This window comes from Mustela nivalis (genome assembly GCF_964662115.1).
Source record: "Mustela nivalis genome assembly, chromosome: 18".
Classification (NCBI taxonomy): Eukaryota; Metazoa; Chordata; class Mammalia; order Carnivora; family Mustelidae; genus Mustela; species Mustela nivalis.
Window position 1 is genome coordinate 25422828 of NC_139037.1, and position 21189 is coordinate 25444016.

The 21189-nt window shown below is 37.5% G+C and overlaps 1 protein-coding gene across 8 annotated transcripts in view; it reads left to right on the forward strand.

Moving 5' to 3' along the window:
* Nucleotides 1-21189, forward strand: part of CNOT1 (CCR4-NOT transcription complex subunit 1) — a 111662-nt gene that overhangs the window by 32716 nt on the left and 57757 nt on the right. For all 8 annotated transcript variants that reach the window (XM_082712366.1, XM_082712370.1, XM_082712368.1 and 5 more), the window contains exons 3-11: nucleotides 11165-11272; nucleotides 12067-12165; nucleotides 12572-12640; nucleotides 12727-12781; nucleotides 13034-13237; nucleotides 14650-14818; nucleotides 17285-17411; nucleotides 17560-17670; nucleotides 20733-20903. In XM_082712366.1, the coding sequence (XP_082568492.1) occupies nucleotides 11165-11272; nucleotides 12067-12165; nucleotides 12572-12640; nucleotides 12727-12781; nucleotides 13034-13237; nucleotides 14650-14818; nucleotides 17285-17411; nucleotides 17560-17670; nucleotides 20733-20903 (1113 nt within the window). The remainder of the gene's footprint in view (nucleotides 1-11164; nucleotides 11273-12066; nucleotides 12166-12571; nucleotides 12641-12726; nucleotides 12782-13033; nucleotides 13238-14649; nucleotides 14819-17284; nucleotides 17412-17559; nucleotides 17671-20732; nucleotides 20904-21189) is intronic.

The following is a 21189-nucleotide window of genomic DNA, read 5'->3' on the forward strand; positions in this document are numbered from 1 at the left end:
TACTTTATTTTTTGCTTTTGCTATTGACAGTGCATTAAAACTTTTTTTTTTTTTTAATGTATGTGTTATGTAGGATAAATTCTTAGAAATTCATTCTTGGGCTACTCTTCTCCTTTCTGATGGAAGCACTGAATTCTTGGAATTACTCATTTCCTATTTGATTTTTTTTCTTTTCATGTAGTATTTCAGTGTATGTAGTTTATTTTTTTATTTTTATTTATTATTTTTTAAGATTTTATTTATTTATTTGTCAGAGAGAGAGCGAGCGAGCACAGGCAGACAGAATGGCAGGCAGAGGCAGAGGGAGAAGCAGGCTCCCTGCCGAGCAAGGAGCCCAATGTGGGACTCGATCCCAGGACGCTGGGATCATGACCTGAGCTGAAGGCAGCTGCTTAACCCACTGCGCCACCCAGGCGTCCCAGTGTATGTAGTTTATTGTAATAATCAGCTTTTTATGTTTATAGGGTTTATTGCAATTAATGCTTTGATGAATTACAGTGCTTAAGTGCATTGTTCTAATACCTTCAGGGGTCTTTTTAGTAGAGAACAAAATCTAACCTCCTCAATCTGAATTTCAGGGTCCTTTAAGTCATTCTAAATCCTGGAATTTTCATCTTTGAAGAAACAAATCCAGTAACACCTCATCATTGAAGACTTATCAACCTTTTTTCCTTTATTCAGATTAATTCCTTAGGATAAATTCTGAAAGCTGTGTTGGTCAGAATGTGCCCTGACAATTTTATGCCGCTACTATTTAATCATCTGCTATGTACCATATGTTAGTTTTTTAGTCACCTTTTTTTTTTAAAGGTTTTATTTATTTGAGACAGCCAGCATGTGCGTGAACTGGATGAAAAGCAAAGAGGGAAGGAGAGAGACATGCAGACTCCATGCTGAACATGAACGCTAATGCAGAGCTTTATCTCACAACCTTGAGATCATGACTGAGCAGAAATCAAGGGTTGGATGCTTAACTGACTGAGCCACCTAGGCGCCCCCTCTCACATTTTATTTATTTATTTATTTTCCTCTCTCACATTTTAATTTAAAACATGTTATGGGGTGCTTGGGTGGCTCGGTTGGTTAAACATTCTGCTCAGGTCATGATCTTAGGGTAGATTAGAAGGAACACTACTTGGGGCTCTGCACTGGGTGTGGATCCTGTTTGACATTCTCTTTCTCTCCCACTTTGCCCCTTCCCAGCTTTCATGGACTCATATTTATGCTCTCTCTTAAAAACAAAACAAAACAAAACAGTATTTTTAAAACATGTACTATCTAGTTAATACTCAAGTTTCTTGTTTTGTTTCATCTAAAAAATTTTTATCACACATGGATTTGAATTAGGATCCAAATAATATGTATGTTGCATTGGCTCTTATCAGATCTCTTTTAAAATCTTTGGTTTTCCCTCACTCTTTTTTTCTTGTAGTACTTACTTTGTTAAATCAGATTGTTTGCCTTGTTTGTCTTGTAATTATCCAGAGTGTGAATTTTGCTGTAGTGGTGTTTAACATGTTCTTTTATTGCAGTTTCTATTTTCTGTAAGTTAGTATATTTAGAAATGCAGTCAGATTAAGAGTTTCCGCCTTTTAGGACGGTTTGTAGTTGATGATGGTGTGTACTTCCATCAGGAGCTTTGCAGTGTCTGGTTGCCTCTACTTCTGTGATTTTTAGCGGGCTTTGTTCATTGACTGGATTCATTAATTTGTTAGGGATTGTGAAATGTTGGTGCTCTTATTGTTAAGCATTCTTGAAATAGTTCTGTAAAGGGAAACTTACCCTTACCAACTATATGGCTACCTGAGATACATTGTATATAGGAAGGGCAAGATCAGTGCTTGATTCTCTATTTATTTGCCAGTTATCAAAGTAACTTCTTTCTGAGCATCTTCCAAACATGACCGATAAATGAGTTTTTTAGTATTCTTGGGAACTCATGTATTTTATTTAAGGTTTATCTTTTTAGAGAGCAAACATGCATGCATGCACGTGTGTGGATGGGAGTAGGGGTAGAGGGAGAGAATCCCAAGCAGACTCCCCTCAGTGCAGAGTCCGATGTTGGGCTCGATCCCACAATCCTGAGATGATCTGAGCTGGAATCAAGAGTCATTCACTCAACTTACTGAGCCACCCAAATGCCCCAGGAACTCATGTATTTTTAACATATTTGATATATTTGAGTTTATTGAAAAGTATTACTGATGAAACTCTTTGGCCAGTGAGTGCTTATTCTTGTTGGCTTTGGAGTCCCCTGTCCTCCTATTTTGTAATATTTATAGTCCTTGATATCATTTCAGAAGCACTGGAAACTAAAATATTGTAGAGTCATCTTGTGTATTTTTTGCTTTGGACCTGGAATTAGCAGTTTCTTTAAGAGGCCTTGGTTTTATTTAGTGGGAAATGGGATATGGAGATTGTCTCTTGAGTTAAGAAGTGATTAAGAGAGACAACTTAGGTCATGTGAAAAAACTTTATTTAGTACTTCATTAAGTGGACAATCCTCTTTAGGAGGACTACAAAATGGGGCAGAAGGAAAGAAGCTATTTTTATAGGATAATAAATAAAAAACAAGGAAGAGACATGGAAAACATCTGGTTGGTTGGGGCCACATAGTCAACCTTATTTAAGGTGAGAAGGCACTGAGTTGGCTTGACCTTTGGGTATTGGTTAACTGGTACACTGATATAAATATATATTGCATTTCTGGTCGAGTGGAGCATTTATAGAGATTTGAAAGTTACCTAAGTTTTGATTTGCTGACACAGCACCCTGGGTAGTAATGGCACCATTTTGGGCTTAGGAAGTTATTTCAGCGTTTGTGTTTGCTCACTGATGATCAGTTGTTCAGTATTAGGCCTTTCGATGTACAAAGCTAAAGAGCAAATATACGAAGAGTTCATACTGATACTACTGATATTTCCAATTTATCTTTACTTAAAAAAAATTTTTTTTTTAAGGTTCCATTTATTTATTTGACAGAGAAAGAGAGACAGTGAGAGAGAGAACACAAGCAGGGGAGTGGGAGGGGGAGAAGCAGGTTCCCACTGAGCAGGGAGCCTGATGCTGGGCTCCATCCCAAGACCCTGGGATCATGACCCGAGCGGAAGGCAGTTGTTTAACGACTGAGCCACCCAGGCGCCCCTTATCTTTACTTTCAGTTCATGATTGGAAATCTCTCTCTGTCTTTTTTCCCCATGCACAAAATTCCATTTTCAGTGATATAAAAAGCCGTTTACCCTGTTCCACACTGTACAATCGAGGTCAGATAAAGAGTCCTGATGTTGTTAATAGCACTATGGTTATGGAAAATAGTTTACTTTTTTAGGAGGTAGGGGGGAAGGGAGGGGAGCTCTTAGGCTATCCCAGAGGTATTCCTAGACATATCTCAGAGATAAGGTGAGTTTGATTCCAGGTCATTGCAGTAAAGTGAGTCAAGTGAATTTTAAGAGTTCTGTTTATACTGTAGTATAGCCTATTAAGTATGTAAAGTCATTATGTCTAAAAAGTATATACACTTCTGTTAAAAAATACTTTATTGCTAAAGCATGTTATCATATAACCTTTGAGCAGAGTTAATCTTTTTGCTGGTGGAGGGTTTTACCTTTTGTTGATGGCTGCTGACTGGTCAGGGTGGTGGTTGCTGAAGGTTGGAGTGGCTGTGGCAGTTTCTTAACATAAGACAACAGTGAAGTTTGCCACATTGATTGATTCTCCTTTTATGAATGATTTCTCTGTAGTGTATGATGTTCTTTGATGGCGTTTTACCCACAGTAGAACTTACTTCAGAATTGGAGTCAGTCCTGGGCTCCTGGGTGGCTCAGTTGGTTGAGCGCCTGACTCCTGATTTTGGCTCATTCATAAACTCTCAGGGTCCTAAGATGGAGCCCCACATTGTACTTTCTGCTCAAGGTGGAGTCTGCTGTTCCTTCTCCTCTGATCCTCCTCCTGCTTGTGCATGCTTTCTCTCTCAAATACATACATAAGTAAAATCCTAAAAAAAAATTTGAGTCTGGGTATCTCGGTGGCTCAGTTGGTTAAGTGACTGCCTTCAGCTAAGGTCATGATCCCAGAGTCCTGGGATTGAGTCCCACATGAGGCTCCCAGCTCTGAGGGAAGTCTGCTTCTCCCTCTGACCCCCTTCTTCTCATGCTTGCTCTCTCTCTCTCAAATAAATAAATAAAATCTTTTTTTTTTTTAATGATTTTATTTATTTATTTGTTAGAGAGAGAGCGTGCGAGAGTGAGCACAGGCAGACAGAGTGGCAGGCAGAGGCAGAGGGAGAAGCAGGCTCCCTGCCGAGCAAGGAGCCCGATGTGGGACTCTACCCCAGGACACTGGGACCATGACCTGAGCCGAAGACAGCCGCTTAACCAACTGAGCCACCCAGGCATCCCAATAAATAAAATCTTTAAAAAAAAATTTGAGTCCTCTCAAACCTCCTGCTTTATTAGCTAAATTTATGTAATATTCTAACCTTTTTTGTCATTCCACATCTTCAACAGGAGTAAATTCCATCTCAAGAAACTTTGTTTGCTCATTCAAAAGAATCAACTCCTCATCTGTTAAAGTTTTATCATGAGATTGCAGCAATTAAGTTAAATCATCAGTCTGGTTCTCTTGCTATTTCGGCCCCATCTGTAGTTACTTCTTCCACTGAAGTCTTCATCCCCTGAAGTCATCCTTGAGGGTTGGAATCAACTTCTTCCATTAACTCCTGTTAATGTTGATATTTTGACCTCTTCCTGAATCCTGAATGTTCTTCTTGGATGGCATCTAGAATGGCAAATCCTTCCCAGAAGGTTCAGTTTACTTTGCTCAGATCCATTAAAAATATTGCTATCTGTAGTGGCTCTAGCTTTAAGAAATGTATTTCTTAAATATTAAGATATTTCTTAAATAGCAAGACTGGAAGGTTGAGGTGACTACTTGATCCATATAGGCTGCAGAATGGATGTTGTGTTAGCAGACTAGAAAACAATATTAATCTTGTTACACATCTTGATCAGAGCTTTTGGGTGTCTTGGTACGTTGTCAGGGATCAGTAATATTTTGAAAGAAATCTCTTTCTGAACAGTAGGTCTCAACAGTAAATATTCAGTAAACCATGTTGTAAACAAATGTGCTGTCCTCCAGGTTTTGTTCAATTTATATGGTGCACAGGCAGGGTCACTTTAGCATAATTTGTAAGGGCCCAAGGATTTTCAGAATGGTAAGTGAACGTTGGCTTCAACATACAGACTCCTGGTGCACTAGTCCCTAACAAGAGAGTCAGCCTGTCCTTTGATCCTGGTGCACTAGTCCCTAACAAGAGAGTCAGCCTGTCCTTTGAAGTAGGCATTGACTTTTCTCTAGCTGTGAAAGTCCCAAATGGCATCTCATTCTAATAGAAGTCTGTTTCCATCTTCATTGAAAATTTGTTGTTTAGTGTAGCAGCCTTCATTATTTGGCCAGATCTTCTGGACAACTTGCTGTAGCTTCTTTATCAGCCTTTGCTTTACCTTGTGCTTTTATGGAGATGGCTTCTTTCCTTAAACCCCATGAGCCAACCTCTGCTAGCTTCATATTTTTCTTCTGTAGCTTCCTCATCTATGTCAGGCTTTATACAGTTCGAGAGAGGTTAGGGCTTTGGCTTAAGAGAATGCTGTGGCTGGTTTGATCTGTGTAGACCCCCAAAACTTTCTCCGTACCAGCAGTAAGACTTCTTTCTTATCATTTGTATGTTCTTTGGAGTACCACTTAATTTCCTTTAAGAATTTTTTTCTTTGCATTTACACCTTGACTAACATAGGCACAAGAGGACTAGCTTTTGGCCTGTTTCGACTTTAAACATGCCATCCTCAACTGACCTTAATCATTTCTATCTTTTGATTTCAAGTGAGATGTGTTTGACTCTTCAACACTTAGGAGGCCATTGTAGGGTAATTAATTGGTCTAATTTCAGTATTGCTGTGTCTCAGGTAAAAGATGGAAGTTTGGGGAACAGCCAGTTGGTGGAGTAGACAGAACACACAAGATATTTATTACGTTTGCCCTTGTATATGGGCGTAGTTCATGGTGCCCTGAAACAATTCTAATAGTAACATCCAAGATCACTGATCACAGATGACCATAAGAAATATAATGGGAAAATTTGAAATATTGTGAGAATTACCAAAATGTGACAGACAAGAAGCAAGCAAATGCTTCTGTAGAAATGGCACTGTAAACAGTTGCCGTAAATCTTCAATTCGATAAACAAAAACATTATCTGCAAAGTGCAATGAAATGAGATATGACTAGTATCTCACTAGAGAGGTACCATCAGATTACTATATTATAGTTATTTAGAGTAGTTCTCGGCATAGTTATACCACCAGGTGGCTATAGTTTTGGCTTCATTGTTTATTTATTACTTTAAGTATTTAGATAATACGTTTTTAATAATTTAGTTTTGTTTGATAATTATGTAAAATTTTTGTTCCCAAAGTTATCTGTAAAACTTTTATTTAAAAAGCGATTTAGTCTTCCTAGAAATGTGGTTTTTGGTTGTTTCAATTCTTTTTTTTTTTTTTTTAAGATTTTATTTATTTATTTGACAGAGAGAGATCACAAGTAGGCAGAGAGGCAGGCAGAGAGAGAGGAGGAAGCAGGTTCCCCGCTGAGCAGAGAGCCCGATGTGGGACTCAATCTCAGGACCCTGAGATCATGACCTGAGCCGAAGGCAGCAGCTTAACCCACTGACCCACCCAGGTGCACCTCGTTCTTTTTTTTTTTTAAGGTGGGCTCCATGCCCACCCATTGTGGGGCTTGAACTCAACTACCTGAGATCAAGAGTAGTGTGCTCCATCAACTGAGACAATCAGGCACCCATTACTGGAAATATATTATATATTGAAATGGATTCAAGTAAATCCAAAGTATTTCATAGAAACCCAAAGTTATTCATACAGATAGGATAATAAAAACTAAAATCAGTATTTTTTTAAAAGTTAAAATTGTTTAACAAGTATGATAAATATGAAGATGCTTTATTACCTCTGTAGAGTGTATTACAGTCTAAAACTGTGATTATTGTAAGGTAGAGTTACTGCCTTCAATTTAAATTTCAAAAATCTGGGGCGCCTGGGTGGCTTAGTGGTTCAGGCCTCTGCCTTAGGCTCAGGTCATGATCTCGGGGTCCTGGGATCGAGCCCCAAATCGGGCTCTCTGCTCAGCGGGGAGCCTGCTTCCCCCATCTCTCTCTGCCTGCCTCTCTGTCTGCTTGTGATCTCTCTCTATCAAGTAAATAAATAAAAATCTTAAAAAAAAATTTCAAAAATCTGACACTTATTTTTGAAGTGGGGGAGGGGTTCTCATGACCCTGAGATGATGACTTGAGCTTAACTGACTGAGCCACAGGTGCCCCAAAATTGGTACTTCATAGTTGTGTAGAATTTTGTTTTTTTTAATACCTTTGAGATAATCTGTTAGGTTTTGTATTTTTCTTTTTATAAGTCTTTTAGAGCGTTTGTGTGAAAATCTATATCCATACACACACACACACACACACACACACACACACAATCTGCTTTTTGGAGCTACGTCGCAGGCATAAATCATCAGGTAACTGCTGATTATCAACATTCTACCCAAAGAAGAGTGTAACAAGTATTAATAGAGAGGGATTTTTGTTGTTTCTTACTATGGAAGTTACCTTTTGTGGACAACATTATTAGGAATTTTCTTACAGTGAGCTAAAATAAATGTTTGAGGCTCTTTCTCTGTATAAGATTAATTATTTCATGTAATTACCCTTCACACAATTAAATCTTTAATTCTTTCTCATGTGTTCTCTAGGGCAGATAGTGTCCCCTTTTTCTAACCATTTCACATGGTTTTCTGAATCTCTACCACTGTAAATGCACTGTTTGTTAATGTTCCTCTTAATATGTGATTGTAGATGAGAATTTGTTACTTTAACTACAGATCAGATCATTATAGAAATATTGTAGTTTGCTTTTGATACAGTTAATTTATTTTCAATGTAGCCTAAAGATTCAATTACCAGATTGTAATGTACTTAATCTAAAACTGAAATATTTTACTGGTCTCCCCTGTTCAGTGAGTGGAATGGTTTAAATTTTAAGTGAAAATGCGTAGGACTTGATCTTGTGGGAGCAATGATATCTTATTTCAACATCTTTGCAATCCAAGACCATGCTTTTAAAATAGCACTTTAGTGGGAAAACAAAACAGGAAAAGTTTTCTTCTAATGAAGGGGCAGCGTGGTATCACTGAATGAACATTCTGTTTACCTAGCAGTTACAAAACACATCTTCAGATCATACCACTATCCTGCAACTTATGTGTGAAATTTGTTAATCATTGCAACCTTGATTTTCTAAAAAGAATCTTTATCTGTATTAATGTGGTATTGTTTGTCCTTCCTAGGGTTGTTGGTAAGATTGAGTGACTGTAAAAGCAATTGTAAAATTATATAATATTGTAGAAGTCAGTGGAAGGATGAGAAGAGACAGTCATAAGATTGTTTATTCTAGTTAAAAACTTAAACATTTTTTTTGTTTTTTAAAGATTTTATTTATTTATTTATTTGAGAAAGTGAGAGTATGAGCCAGGAGGGGCAGAGGAGGAAGGGAGAAAGTATCTGAACAGACTTCCCACAACCTTGCTATCATAACCCAAGCTGAAACCAAGAGCCTGAAGCTTAACTGACTGAGATAGCCAGGCGCCCCTGTTTTGTGTGTTTTGTTTTGTTTGTTTTGTTCTTTGGCTTTTAACAGTCAAGCAGAATATCTCTTCCATTTTTAGATTGGTGTAATAGCAGATAAGTTGGTAGGTTCCTTAACCATGATCTAGACTCTTGAACTTGACTCCCTCTGGCTTTTTTTGTTATTAAATGCATTTGCATACTGTCTACTTTTTTTTCTTTTAAGATTTTATTTATTTGACAGAGATCACAAGTAGACAGAGAAGCAGGCAGATAGAGAGGGGGAAGCAGGCTTGCCGCTGAGCAGAGAGCCCAATGCAGGGCTTGATCTCAGTACCCTGGGATCATGACCTGAGCTGAAGGCCGAGGTTTTAACCTACTGAGCCACCCAGGCGCCCCTGCATACTATTTACTTTTTGCCTGAAATGATCTTTCCTCAAGCTCTTTCTGTGGTTGTTGTTACCTCAGTATTTTAAATCTCAGCTTATATGTTACATCTTTAGGGAAGGCCTTTCTGAGGCACCACTCCCCCCTCCTATCCATGTCACATAACCCTGTTTTGTTTTTTCCTATGACAGTATTATCAGAAATTCTTCATACTTTTTTCCCCTCTGAGATCGTACTTCATGAGAGCTATAAAGCCCATTGCTCTCTCCTACTGCTACATTTGCTGTGCCTTGCATAGTATCTAGTATGTGGTCAAATACTTGTTAAGCCAGATGATCTCTTTTTTCTTCCTAAAGGTTTCATTTATTTGTTTGACAGAGCAAAGCACATGCCCACAAACAGAGTGCCAGGGAGAGGGAGAAGCAGGATCCCTGCTGAGCATAGACCCCCCTATGTGGTGGGCTCGATCCCAGGACCGTGGGATTATGATCTGAGCCAAAGGCAGAGGCTTAATAGACTGAGCCACCCAGCCGCCCCAAAGCCAAGTATTCTTGTTCATTTTAGGGAGAGGTCCATTTGGTGGTTGGAGCATAAGTAATTTTATTCCTGACTAATTTGAATTGCCTCTTTAAGATGTTTTTAGCATTCTAGGGGATAGGGAAAAAAATAATCTCTGCTTTTATAGGACTTAAGGAACTGTAAGAGCCCAGAGAATCAATACATTGTGAATAGGTTCACAGTAATTTTTTGAGATGTCGAGGTTCTTATTATTTGATTTTATTGATTTTTAATTTTAAATATCTGTAGGACAGTGTAAAAATTGGTGTCTTATGTTTAACTACCCGAGTTTTTGGGGTGGGAAAAACTGAAACTGAAATAAGTTAATTTAACCAGGTACCACATAATTACGATTCAGTGGAAAGCATATAGGCTCTGGAGTTGGACTATGAATTCTGATTTCTCAGCTCATCCACTATGGGATTTAAGGCTCATATAATCTGATGCAAGTGTTCGTCTCTTCATCTATAAAATTGCAGTAAATTTTGACAGAATTGTTGAAGATAAAACCAAGGAATCTCAGTACCATACTTAGCCTAAAGTGTAAGAAAATATTACTTGTAATATCTTTAAAAAGCATTTGATAAATGATTATTCTGTACTTACTGTGTGCTAAGTAAGCTCTTTTCTAGGTGTGAAGAAATGAGCATCACATCACAAATTCTGTGCTCTTGTGCAACTTAGTCTAGTGAGGGACATAGAAAATAAACAGAAATTATCAGGTGGCCATAAGCTCTACGGGGAAAAGTAAAGCAGGATAAAGTGGTGATGGTGGGGCTGGTCATGTAGCTATGAAAGGAACTGAGAGAACAGCCCATATGTAGATGCCTAAAACTTTAAGTTAGAATAGCAAGTACCAACATTGGTAAATTTGAGAAACAGCAAGAAACTAATGGAGCTTGGGGGCAGCATCTAAAGATCTAAAGTACTGAAGTCAGACTTTATTTTTTTGTATTTATTTTTTTAAGTAAGCTCTATGCCCAGTTTGGAGCCCAGTGCGAGGCTTGAACCCAAAACCCTGAGATGGAGACCTGAGCCGAGATCAGGGGCGGCATGCTTGACCCAGTGAGCCCACCCGGTGTCACCAGACTGGTTTATTTAAGCCATTGCCTTGTCTATTTTAAGGAGTTACCGTTGCGTTAGAGTGATTTATAATGCATAGAAGAAGTGAAACTTGAATAAATACAGTTTGTTACAGAATTGTTGCCTTACAACTTAAAAAAAAGAAAAAGAAAAACATTCTCTATTCTTATTACATGTCATTTTTGCTTCTTTGTGTTTTGGTTTAGATACTGACCAAAGTGCACACAGTTATTTATATGAACTAATTAATTTATTCTATTTTTCCTGTCCGTGACTGTAGGAAACATTTAAAAAACAATTATAAAATATTGACACCTCCATTTTATTAATTCCTATAACTCTTAATCAAAATGAACAATTAATGTATTTTGGGATTTTGCATAAAGACTTTTTTTTGTTAAATTCTCTTTAATGGTGACTATAAATTTATATTTTTGGTCTTTATAGATTGTGAATCGGCACGGTCCTGAGGCAGACAGGCATTTATTACGCTGCCTATTTTCACATGTGGATTTCAGTGGCGATGGTAAAAGCAGTGGCAAAGATTTTCATCAGGTATTGGGGCTTACAGAATTTATGTTTACTTAGATTTAATTGTTCAGTGAATTGCATCTTGGGCATTGTGTAGCAAATAACACCTACAAGTCATGCAGAGTCATCTTAGCTGACTGAATGAATGAAAGGTATTGGGACTTGTCCTTTTTTTTTTTTTTTTAAGATTTTATTTATTTATTTGACAGACAGAGATCACAAGTAGGAGAGATGCAGGCAGAGAGAGAGAGGAGGAAGCAGGCTTCCTGCGGAAGCAGAGAGCCCGATGCGGGACTTGATCCCAGGACCCTGGGATCATGACCTGATCTGAAAGTAGAGGCTTTAACCCACTGAGCCACCCAGGCGTCCCGGGACTTGTCCTTTTTTTCGTCCTTCCCCTCTCCTGCCTGGCTGCAGACCATTAATAGCTACCTAGGTCCGGCTTAGATTGCTGGGGATCAGACCTGCCTGTGGGAAACAGGAATGGGGGAAGTCCTGCTTGACAAGTAAGTAAGGCAGAGAGGGGATCTCTTGTTCTAGATAGAATTTCTTTGGTTTGATTTTCAGTCTGGTAATGGTTTGTCATTATATTGTTCCTACAGTTATCTGTCAAGGGAAACTATTTTGTAAAGGTGTTGATGTTTAACTTGTTGCTAGTAGACTCTTAAGTAGTTTAAATGGGATTTTTAAAGAGCTAATTTTGATAAGGTATGGAAACAATATACAGTATTGGATTATGCTTTAATGTTCTGAGTACCTCTGCATCTGTGAAGAGATGAATGTTAGTGCTAATGAAGATTCACTTTTTATTTTTAAAGACTCAGTTTCTGATTCAGGAGTGTGCGTCGCTGATTACAAAGCCAAATTTTATTTCGACGCTGTCCTATGCCATTGATAATCCATTGCACTATCAGAAGGTTGGTATTGCTTTTATCTTAGTAGTCTTAAGAATATGACTTTCCTTTTTTTTTTTTTTTTTTTTTTTTAAAGAATGTGACTTTCTAAAAAGGCTTTAAACCTTGATCTCATAGTGATCTATTTTAATTTAAAATTTTCAGTAGTTTGGGGTTTTTTAATTTTCTAGCAAAATCAAGACAGTTTGATAATAAGTAGAGACTTCCTAAAACCAGATCATGTGAAGTCTTAAGATTGTCATTTCACAGTTCTAGGATATGGGGTGTTGTTTCTGATAAAACTACAGAATTCTTTCACTCCTGTGTAGTACCTTGATTGCGTGAATAGGTGTTTTTATCTTGAAAATCATTACGTTCTTTTTTCTTTTTAAGTTCTTCTTGTTTTAAAATAAAGTTTGGTTTGTTTCAGAGTTTAAAGCCTGCACCCCACTTATTTGCCCAGCTGAGTAAAGTTCTCAAGTTAAGCAAAGTACAAGAGGTGAGTGATTTAAGAAGAGAGATAGGCAAAATTGGAATTAAAACAGTTACTTGACTCTTTGAACAACCTAATCCCTATTGTTTCAGGTAATTTTTGGCCTTGCCCTCTTGAATTCTTCCAGCTCAGATCTCAGAGGTTTTGGTAAGTTACTTTTTTCTTAAAGATCCTGTAGTGAAATTATTTCTTTAAAACCCATGAGTTTTTGAATCTTGAGGCTTCATAGTTTAGACTTAGTAAAATAATCTAAGATTATTTTCTTTTAGTTTGTCTTAAACATGAGCGGGTGAGGGGTGAGTTGGTGAATGAAGATGATGGTCATCTGTGTTCTGATGTGAGTTTTTACCTGTTGTGGTGCAAAAGTAACTTGTGGTTTTTGATTTACCTGACTTCTAGCTGCCCAGTTTATCAAACAGAAGCTTCCTGATCTTCTGCGTTCTTACATTGACGCAGACGTCAGTGGAAATCAAGAAGGTGGCTTCCAAGATATAGCAATAGAGGTCCTACATCTCCTCCTCTCCCATCTCCTCTTTGGGCAGAAGGGAGCCTTTGGAGTTGGACAGGAACAAATAGACGCTTTTCTTAAGACGCTGCGCAGAGGTAAAAGAGTATCTATTGCTTACAAAAGGTGATTTCTTAGGATGAACACAAATACATGACAGAAGGATTTTAGAATACACATGAAGACGATGATTTACTTTTCATTTTTTAAGAGAGAATTTTGTAATTTCACATATGAAAGTGATTAAAGCCCCATAGGAAAGGTGTAAAATGAACGTAACTTCAGTAATCTTGTCCTATAGATAACAATCTCGGTTAAGACTTGGTATGTTTCATATAGTCTTTTTTTCTCCTTTAAGGTGATGGAGACTATGTTGTTGGGACATACTCTTTTTACTTAGAAAAAATTGGTCATTATTGATATGCCCACTTTGGTTCTTGGACTATTTGAATTGCTATGCTAAGATAACTCCTGGTCCTATTGTTGATGTTCTTTTCTCTGATTTTTGTTTTGTGGAGCTGAGTAGTCTTCTTAAAACAAATCTTTGATTATACACTAACCACTATTTATTTATTTTATTTTTTTTTAAAAAAAATCTTTTAAAAGATAGATTTATTTATTTGAGAGAGAAAGAGAAAATGCCTACCAGCTGGGGGAAAGGGCAGAGGGAGAGGGAGAAAAGAAGCAGACTCCCCACTGATTGCCCAGCTCAGTCCCAGGACTCTGAGGCCATGACCTGACCTAAAAGTAAGAGTTGTGTACTTAACTGACTGAGCTACCAAAGTGTCCCTTAATTTAAAATATTTTTAAAGTACGCTTATCTATTTAAGTAGTCTCTGCACCTCATGAGAGGCTTGAACTCAAAACTCTGAGATCAAGAATTCCATGCTGTATCAACTGAACTAGACAGGTGCCCCCTATATAGTTGAATTTAATTAAAAAAATTTTTTTAACAGCTACATTTTTTTTTTTTAAAGATTTTATTTATTTATTTGTCAGAGAGAGTAGAGGCAGGGGGAGACGCAGGCTCCCCCGCTGAGCAAGGAGCCGGATGTAGGACTAGATCCCAGGATCCTGGGATCATGACCTGAGCTGAAGGCAGCCACTTAACTGACAGCCACCCAGGCGTCAGTTTAATTTTAAACTGCATTAACTTCTCAGTGATAAGAAATTTTCTTCCTGAAATTGATAGTGATATTCTAATTGTCTCTGATGTCTTTTTTGTATGGAAACTGATAGTTCTACTGTGAAAATTTGAAGTAATATTTAGGATGTGACTTGGTCTCTAGGTGTTGTATTAGGATCCTAATACAAAACTTAAAAATATATACCCAAGCAAAAGCATCCATATTTTGGAATTGGTGTTAAGGTCCCAACTTGGATGAGTTGGATTGGAAAAAAACTTTGAAAATGAATGTGTGGAAGATTCAGGTTTGGGGGCTTCTAGAAAGAGTAAATGAGGATAGTTTGTTTTTAATCAGTATAGCAGTTGTAATCTTTTGTCCTTCAGATTTTCCCCAGGAACGCTGTCCCGTGGTGCTTGCACCACTTTTATACCCTGAAAAACGGGACATTCTAATGGACAGGATCCTGCCTGATTCTGGAGGGGTAGCTAAAACCATGATGGAGAGCTCCTTGGCTGATTTTATGCAGGAAGTAGGCTATGGCTTTTGTGCAAGGTTGGTATAAAATGTACTGAACTTCTGATTACTCTTGTGCCAGATATGACGTAATTATTCTTTAAGGCAAGTTCCTAAGATTAGTTAATGTGCCCTTATCTTTGTCTCTGAGTTTTGCTTCTGAATTTAATCTTTCACACACAGGCATACCTCATTTTGTATGCTTCACTTTGTCGTGTTTCACAGATACTACACTTTTTCTCCAAACTGAAGTTCGTGGCAACCTGTATACAGCAGGTCTGTTGCCACCATTTTCCCGATAACATTTGCTTATTAGTTTGTCTTTGTGTCACATTCTGACATTTCTCACAGTATTTCAAACTTTTTCATTACTATATTTGTATAGTAATATAGTAATATTACTGTATAATGGTGGTTTGTCATCAGTGATTACAACTCACTGAAAGCTCAGATGATAGCTAGCAATTTTTATCAAAAGAGTATTTTTTAATTCAGGTATGTACATTTTGTTTAGATGTAATGCAATTGCACATGCAGTAGACCTGCAGTATAGTGTAAACATAACTTACACCGGGAAGTGAATAAGTTCGTTTGACTTGATCTGTTAATGGTTGTGTAGAGCTAAACCTACAAAATCTCCCAGGTATGCCTGTATTAATTTATATATATATATGTATGTGTATATATATATATATATAATTGAGAAACTAGGGGAGGAGAGAGATATTTATATATATAAATCTCTCTCTCTCTCTCTCTGTCCTTCCCTAGTTTCTCAGATTTAGAAATCAGAGGTTCCTACTCGAGTTGCAGATAGACAATTCTAGCTTTTATGGGAGAGAAAGCATTGAGACAAGGCTTCATGGAAATTTTATCCTATTTGATGTGTTTCTCTTTTCCCTCACTGTACCTTCAAATCCCTACTGTACCTTCATTTTCTCCAGTTTCCTTTTCTTGTTTAACAAAGCTGCTGCTTCAGTGTTTTTGTCTTTGCTAGGGACACCAAAGGAAATACTTTCACCCCTTTACTACTACTATTACTATGATAAAGTGGATTGTCAGTATTTTCTTGTAGACGACTTCTTCCTCTTTTTTTTTTTTTTGGGAGAGAGAGAGATAGCGAGCGAGCTAGAGAGAGAGAAAGTAAGTAAGTGAGAGCATCAGAGGGAGAAGCAGACACCCCCCCCACCCCCCCCACCCCCCCCAATCAAGCTGGGAGCATGATGCGGGACTTGATCCTGAGAGTCTGGGATCATGACCTGAGCTAAAGGCAGTTGCCTAACCAACTGAGCCACCCAGGCGCCAGACTCAGTATTTTCTTGAGAGTTAATTAAGGGTTTTACTATGTTCTGTTTTGATTTTGACTTTTTAATGTTTTTCAAACTTCACAGAAACCAAATTTCCATTTATTTTTGAAAATATATTTGTTGGGTGTGACTGTGTGCCTGGCATAAAACTTTTATTTAGTTAAAATTCAAGGAGCAAAGTAGAAGAGTTAGGATACATTTTCAAGGGTTTGTGCATATCAGAATAATCAAACTCACCTCGAGTTTCAGCATTTTATCTTACATTTTAAAAAAACAAATGTGTGTGTGTGTGTGTGTGTATACATATACATATACATATACATATACATATACATATACATATACATATGTATGTATTTTATGGCTGGGGGAGGGCCAGAAGGGAAGGAGAGAGAGAAGATTGATTTCCACACTGGGCTCTATGTCATGACCCTGAGATCATATTGTGAGCTGAAATCAGGAGTCTGTAGTTAACCAACTGAGCCACCTAGGTGTGCCCTAAATATCAGTATTATAAACTTGATTCTATTGAAGGTGGAGGAAATTAATTTTGCTTTTGTGAAGGATAATCATTACTCCTGGCTTGTATTTTCTTCCATTGATCTTTTTTTTTTTTAAAGATTTTATTTATTTATTTGACAGAGAGAGATCACAAGTAGGCAGAGAGGCAGGCAGAGAGAGAGAAGAGGAGGAAGCAGACTCCCTGCCGAGCAGAGAGCCCGATGCGGGACTCCATCCCAGGACCCTGAGATCATGACCCGAGCCGAAGTCAGCGGCTTAACCCACTGAGCCACCCAGGCGCCCTTCCATTGATCTTTTAAACCTTTTCCATTTTCCTATTTTCTTTCAGTTCTGTTGAGAAATAATTGATACAGATATACATCACTGTACAAGTTCAAGCATATAGCATGATGGTGTGATTTACATATATGGTTTGATTTACATATATTGGAAAATGATTACCACAGTAGATTGAGCTAGTTCTTATCTTTTTATATAGATACAGTGAAAAGGACAAGTTTTCCCATTTTCTTAGTTAAGTAGGTACTTTTTATATTTCTAGCTATATAAAATAACATGGAATAAAGTCATACTAGGAAAAGTCCAAGGATTTCACTCAGGGCTTTTGTATATTAACATTTCTTAACCTTTGTATTGAAGGCGGAAGCGTTTTCCTGAGGTTTAATTTCTGTTTCAGTATTGAAGAATGTCGCAATATAATCATGCAGTTTGGTGTTCGGGAGGTCACAGCTGCCCAGGTTGCCAGGGTTTTGGGGATGATGGCTCGAACTCATTCAGGATTGACAGATGGAATTCCATTACAGGTAAATATAGAAATCAGCTGTTCTACAGTGTGAATTAATATCCTGTCCTCTTTACTTTCTTTATTAAACTATAGTATGATTGATCTGCCAACCAGAGCTGAACACATTAAATAGTTGGGTTTGTTTAATTCAAATTTTACTTGTACAGAGTATCTCTGCTCCTGGCAGTGGGATCTGGAGTGATGGAAAAGATAAAAGTGATGGAGCACAGGCACACACATGGAATGTAGAAGTCTTGATTGATGTTCTCAAAGAACTGGTGAGTACATGTAATCATGATTTTATATGCATGATGTTAATATGATAAAGCCCAAAGAAAGCAGATTTTATTTTATTTTATTATTTTATTTTTTAAAGATTTTATTTATTTATTTGACAGAGATCACAAGTAGAGAGGCAGGCAGAGAGAGAGGAAGGGAAGCAGGCTCCTGCAGAGCAGAGAGCCTGATGAGGAACTTGATCCCAGGACCCTGGGATCATGAGCTGAGCTGAAGGCAGGGTCTTTAACACTGAGTCATCCAGGCGCCCCAAGAAAGCAAATTTTAATAAATAAAATGCTTAGCTGAATGAGAGCAGCAGTGTTTTGGGGTTTCCCAACTTCCTTGGCTCCAAAGTAATGAACTTTACAAAGTGATTATCTTCTGGAGATAGTTCATAATTACATACCTGTTTTGTTCATTAGGAGTTGTTGCTGTTCAATTCTGAGTGACACTGCTGAGTTTGGTGAAGTCCTGGTGTGTGGTTATTTTGAAGAAACAAATTTAGTGCAAAGTAGTGATTTTATAAGGAATTACTGAGAAAGGAGGCCTTCTGAATGTTTTGTGGAAAGTACAACAAAAATTCTGCTGTCTTGTTCATAGTGGATAAGGATAATAAAATTCATATTTCTCTTACTACTTTAACTTACAGAATATCCATAAACTAAATAATTTGACCCCAAATAAACAAAGTATCTTTCTTAAAATGTAAAAATGCTAAGTAAAACATGTAGGAATGAAACCTTGAGAATTGGGGATGATAAAGTGTAATCAGTGGGGGAATAATGGAGTCAGGATGTATGTAATATCTTCATTCTCATCCATAAAATATCTAGGAACAAGATACAACTTTGAAGACTAGAGATATAGATATAGAGATATCTATATCTATATCTATTTACAACATAATATTCCTTGTAAGGTCTCAGGACATTGATCCTAATTCTCATTTTTAGTTTTCTATGTTAGTGATTTATAGATATGATTGGGTTACAGACGACTTCCATGGATTTTTAAATTTTTCTTGATAGGTAGATTTATAGTATTCAGATTTATTCTCCTTTAGTAGTAGGAAAAAATAATACTTGATCATGGCACAAAATTTGGAAATGAAAAAAAATTACCGGTTTTATTACGTATGGATACCACTTTTTTATTTTTAAAGATTTTATTTATTTAAGGGAGAACACCTAGCCAGAGTGAGAGAGCACGAGCAGGGCAAGGGCTGGAGGGAGAAGCAGACTCCCCACTTAGCAGGGAACCCGATTTGGGGCTCCGTCTCAGTACCCTGGGATCATGATCTGGGCAGAAGGCAGACACTTAACTACTGAGCCACCCAGGCGCCCCCCCAACTTACTGTTTTGATTTTATCTTGTGATCACGCATAAGTAAAAAATGCCCTTTTCACTCAGTAGTTCCATCATTGTACTATATTGCCTTACTGAAATTCTCTTTTTAAAATTGCAGATAAGGACAGTATTTCATGTTACCAATCCCGTTTGCTGTTTTCAGAGCGTGCAAAAGGCTATAAAATTGAGAGCCTGCACTGTGGGTTTGAACTGTTGAGTTAGTAATCTCTTTTCTTCCTTCTTTTTCTTCTTATATTAGAGTTTTTTACATACTTTTGTGGCAGGGAGCAGAAGACAATTTCATTTTGGGTCAGCAATTTGATTTCTCCATTGCCCAGCAAAGATGAGAGGAAGAAACCAAGGGGATTCTTACATCTTACCAAACTTAGCTCTGGATTTACTAAATTGTCTCTATGATAATGATGTGTAATAACACATTATTGGTTCTGTTCTGTTATAGTCAGTACTTGAAACAAATGTTAGAAAGAAGAGAAAATCTTATTTTCTGAATGTTGTTGTTACCTTAGAGTGAATACTTCTTTTGAAGTTTGTTCTTTGTACCCTTGCTTTGTAAAGCAAGCATTGATGTCTTCATGGCTTGCAAGGAGTTTCCTTAGAGCAAAACTAAACTGTCCATGGTGCTTCGAGGATTTTTAAGTATAGAGTGTGCACAGCCTTTTTCTTTTCAAGCATAAAATAAATTTAGTACTTTGTGCAGAGTGTTTGGTAAATTATCTTCTGTAAACTTGCTTCCTTTGCTTTCCCCCTCCCCCTTAAGATTTTTATTTATTTGAGAGGGAAAGAGAATGAGAGAGAGTGAGCATGAGAGGGGGAAGGTCAGAGGGCGAAGCAGACCCCTTGCTGAGCAGGGAACCCAATGCAGGCCTCCATCCTGGGACTCCAGGATACTGACCTGAGCTGAAGGCAGTCGTTCAACCAATTGATTTCACCCCGGCGCCCTGCTTTATGTTTTCTTAAGGAGTCTTATACTGCTTTTTGGAATACCTTTTCATAGAACATTTTTTTTTTAATGGCATTTTCAGTCATTTTGACATAAAGAATTTAGACCACTTTTCCTGATGCATACTTGGTATACTTTGTAGGGGAGATCTTCAGTTAATTAAGAATGGTATTTGGGAGGTGCGTGGGTGGTTCAGTCTGTTAAGGATGGATTTGATTTTGACTTAGGTCGTGATCTCGGGCTTGTGAGATTGAGCCCTATATCAGGCTCTATGCTCAGTGTGGAGTCTGCTTGAGATTCTCTGTCTCCCTTTCCCTCTGCCCTTACCCCACACTTGAGTGCATGTCTTCTCTCTCTCAGTAAGTCAGATCTTTTAAAAAAAAAATGGTATTTGGGATAATTGACTTATCTTTGCAACTTTGTTCCAAGGTAGTGGAATCTGGGGTGTAAAAACAGAGAGGCATTAATTGAGGAATTTTCCCAAACTGGGATGGGATTGTTTGTTGGACTAAGTTACCCACTCCCATTGGCTGTAAGTATGTCATGAACTAAAAGGTTGGAGTGCCTTGCTAGTAGAACCAATTTATTTTAAATATTAAGAATTGTTTTTCTACGTCTTTATAAATTCCAGGTTATGATTATTTTGAGTTTATAATTAGAACATTTTAATTTCTGATTCAGTTTGGCTTTTTAGGTAAAGCATAGAAATATGTATACTTTTTGTTCATTAGGTTTTGAAATGTTTTTGTTTTAGAACCCGAGTTTGAATTTCAAGGAAGTAACTTATGAACTGGACCATCCTGGATTTCAAATTCGTGACAGTAAAGGACTTCATAATGTGGTTTATGGCATTCAGCGGGGTCTAGGTATGGAAGTGTTCCCAGTAGACCTCATATATAGACCTTGGAAACATGCAGAAGGCCAGGTAAGTGATTGGTGTTCATTTGTAGAAGGGGAGGCAAATAATGTCTTCCTTCTTACATAGTGTCTTCTGTACATTGGTTAAAATAATCTTTTAACGTAGAATTTGTCTTGTGCAGTACAGAATAGTAGAGACATCAGTATTTTGAAAAGGAGATCATCATAGTTGAGTACTAGTCAGACTTAAAGTGTAGCAAACCATTTTTCCAACTATTTCTGTCCAAGACCATTTTTTCTCCTACCTTTCATGTGTTTGAATTGTCTGTGGTTTTGAAGAGCAGGTAATTAAG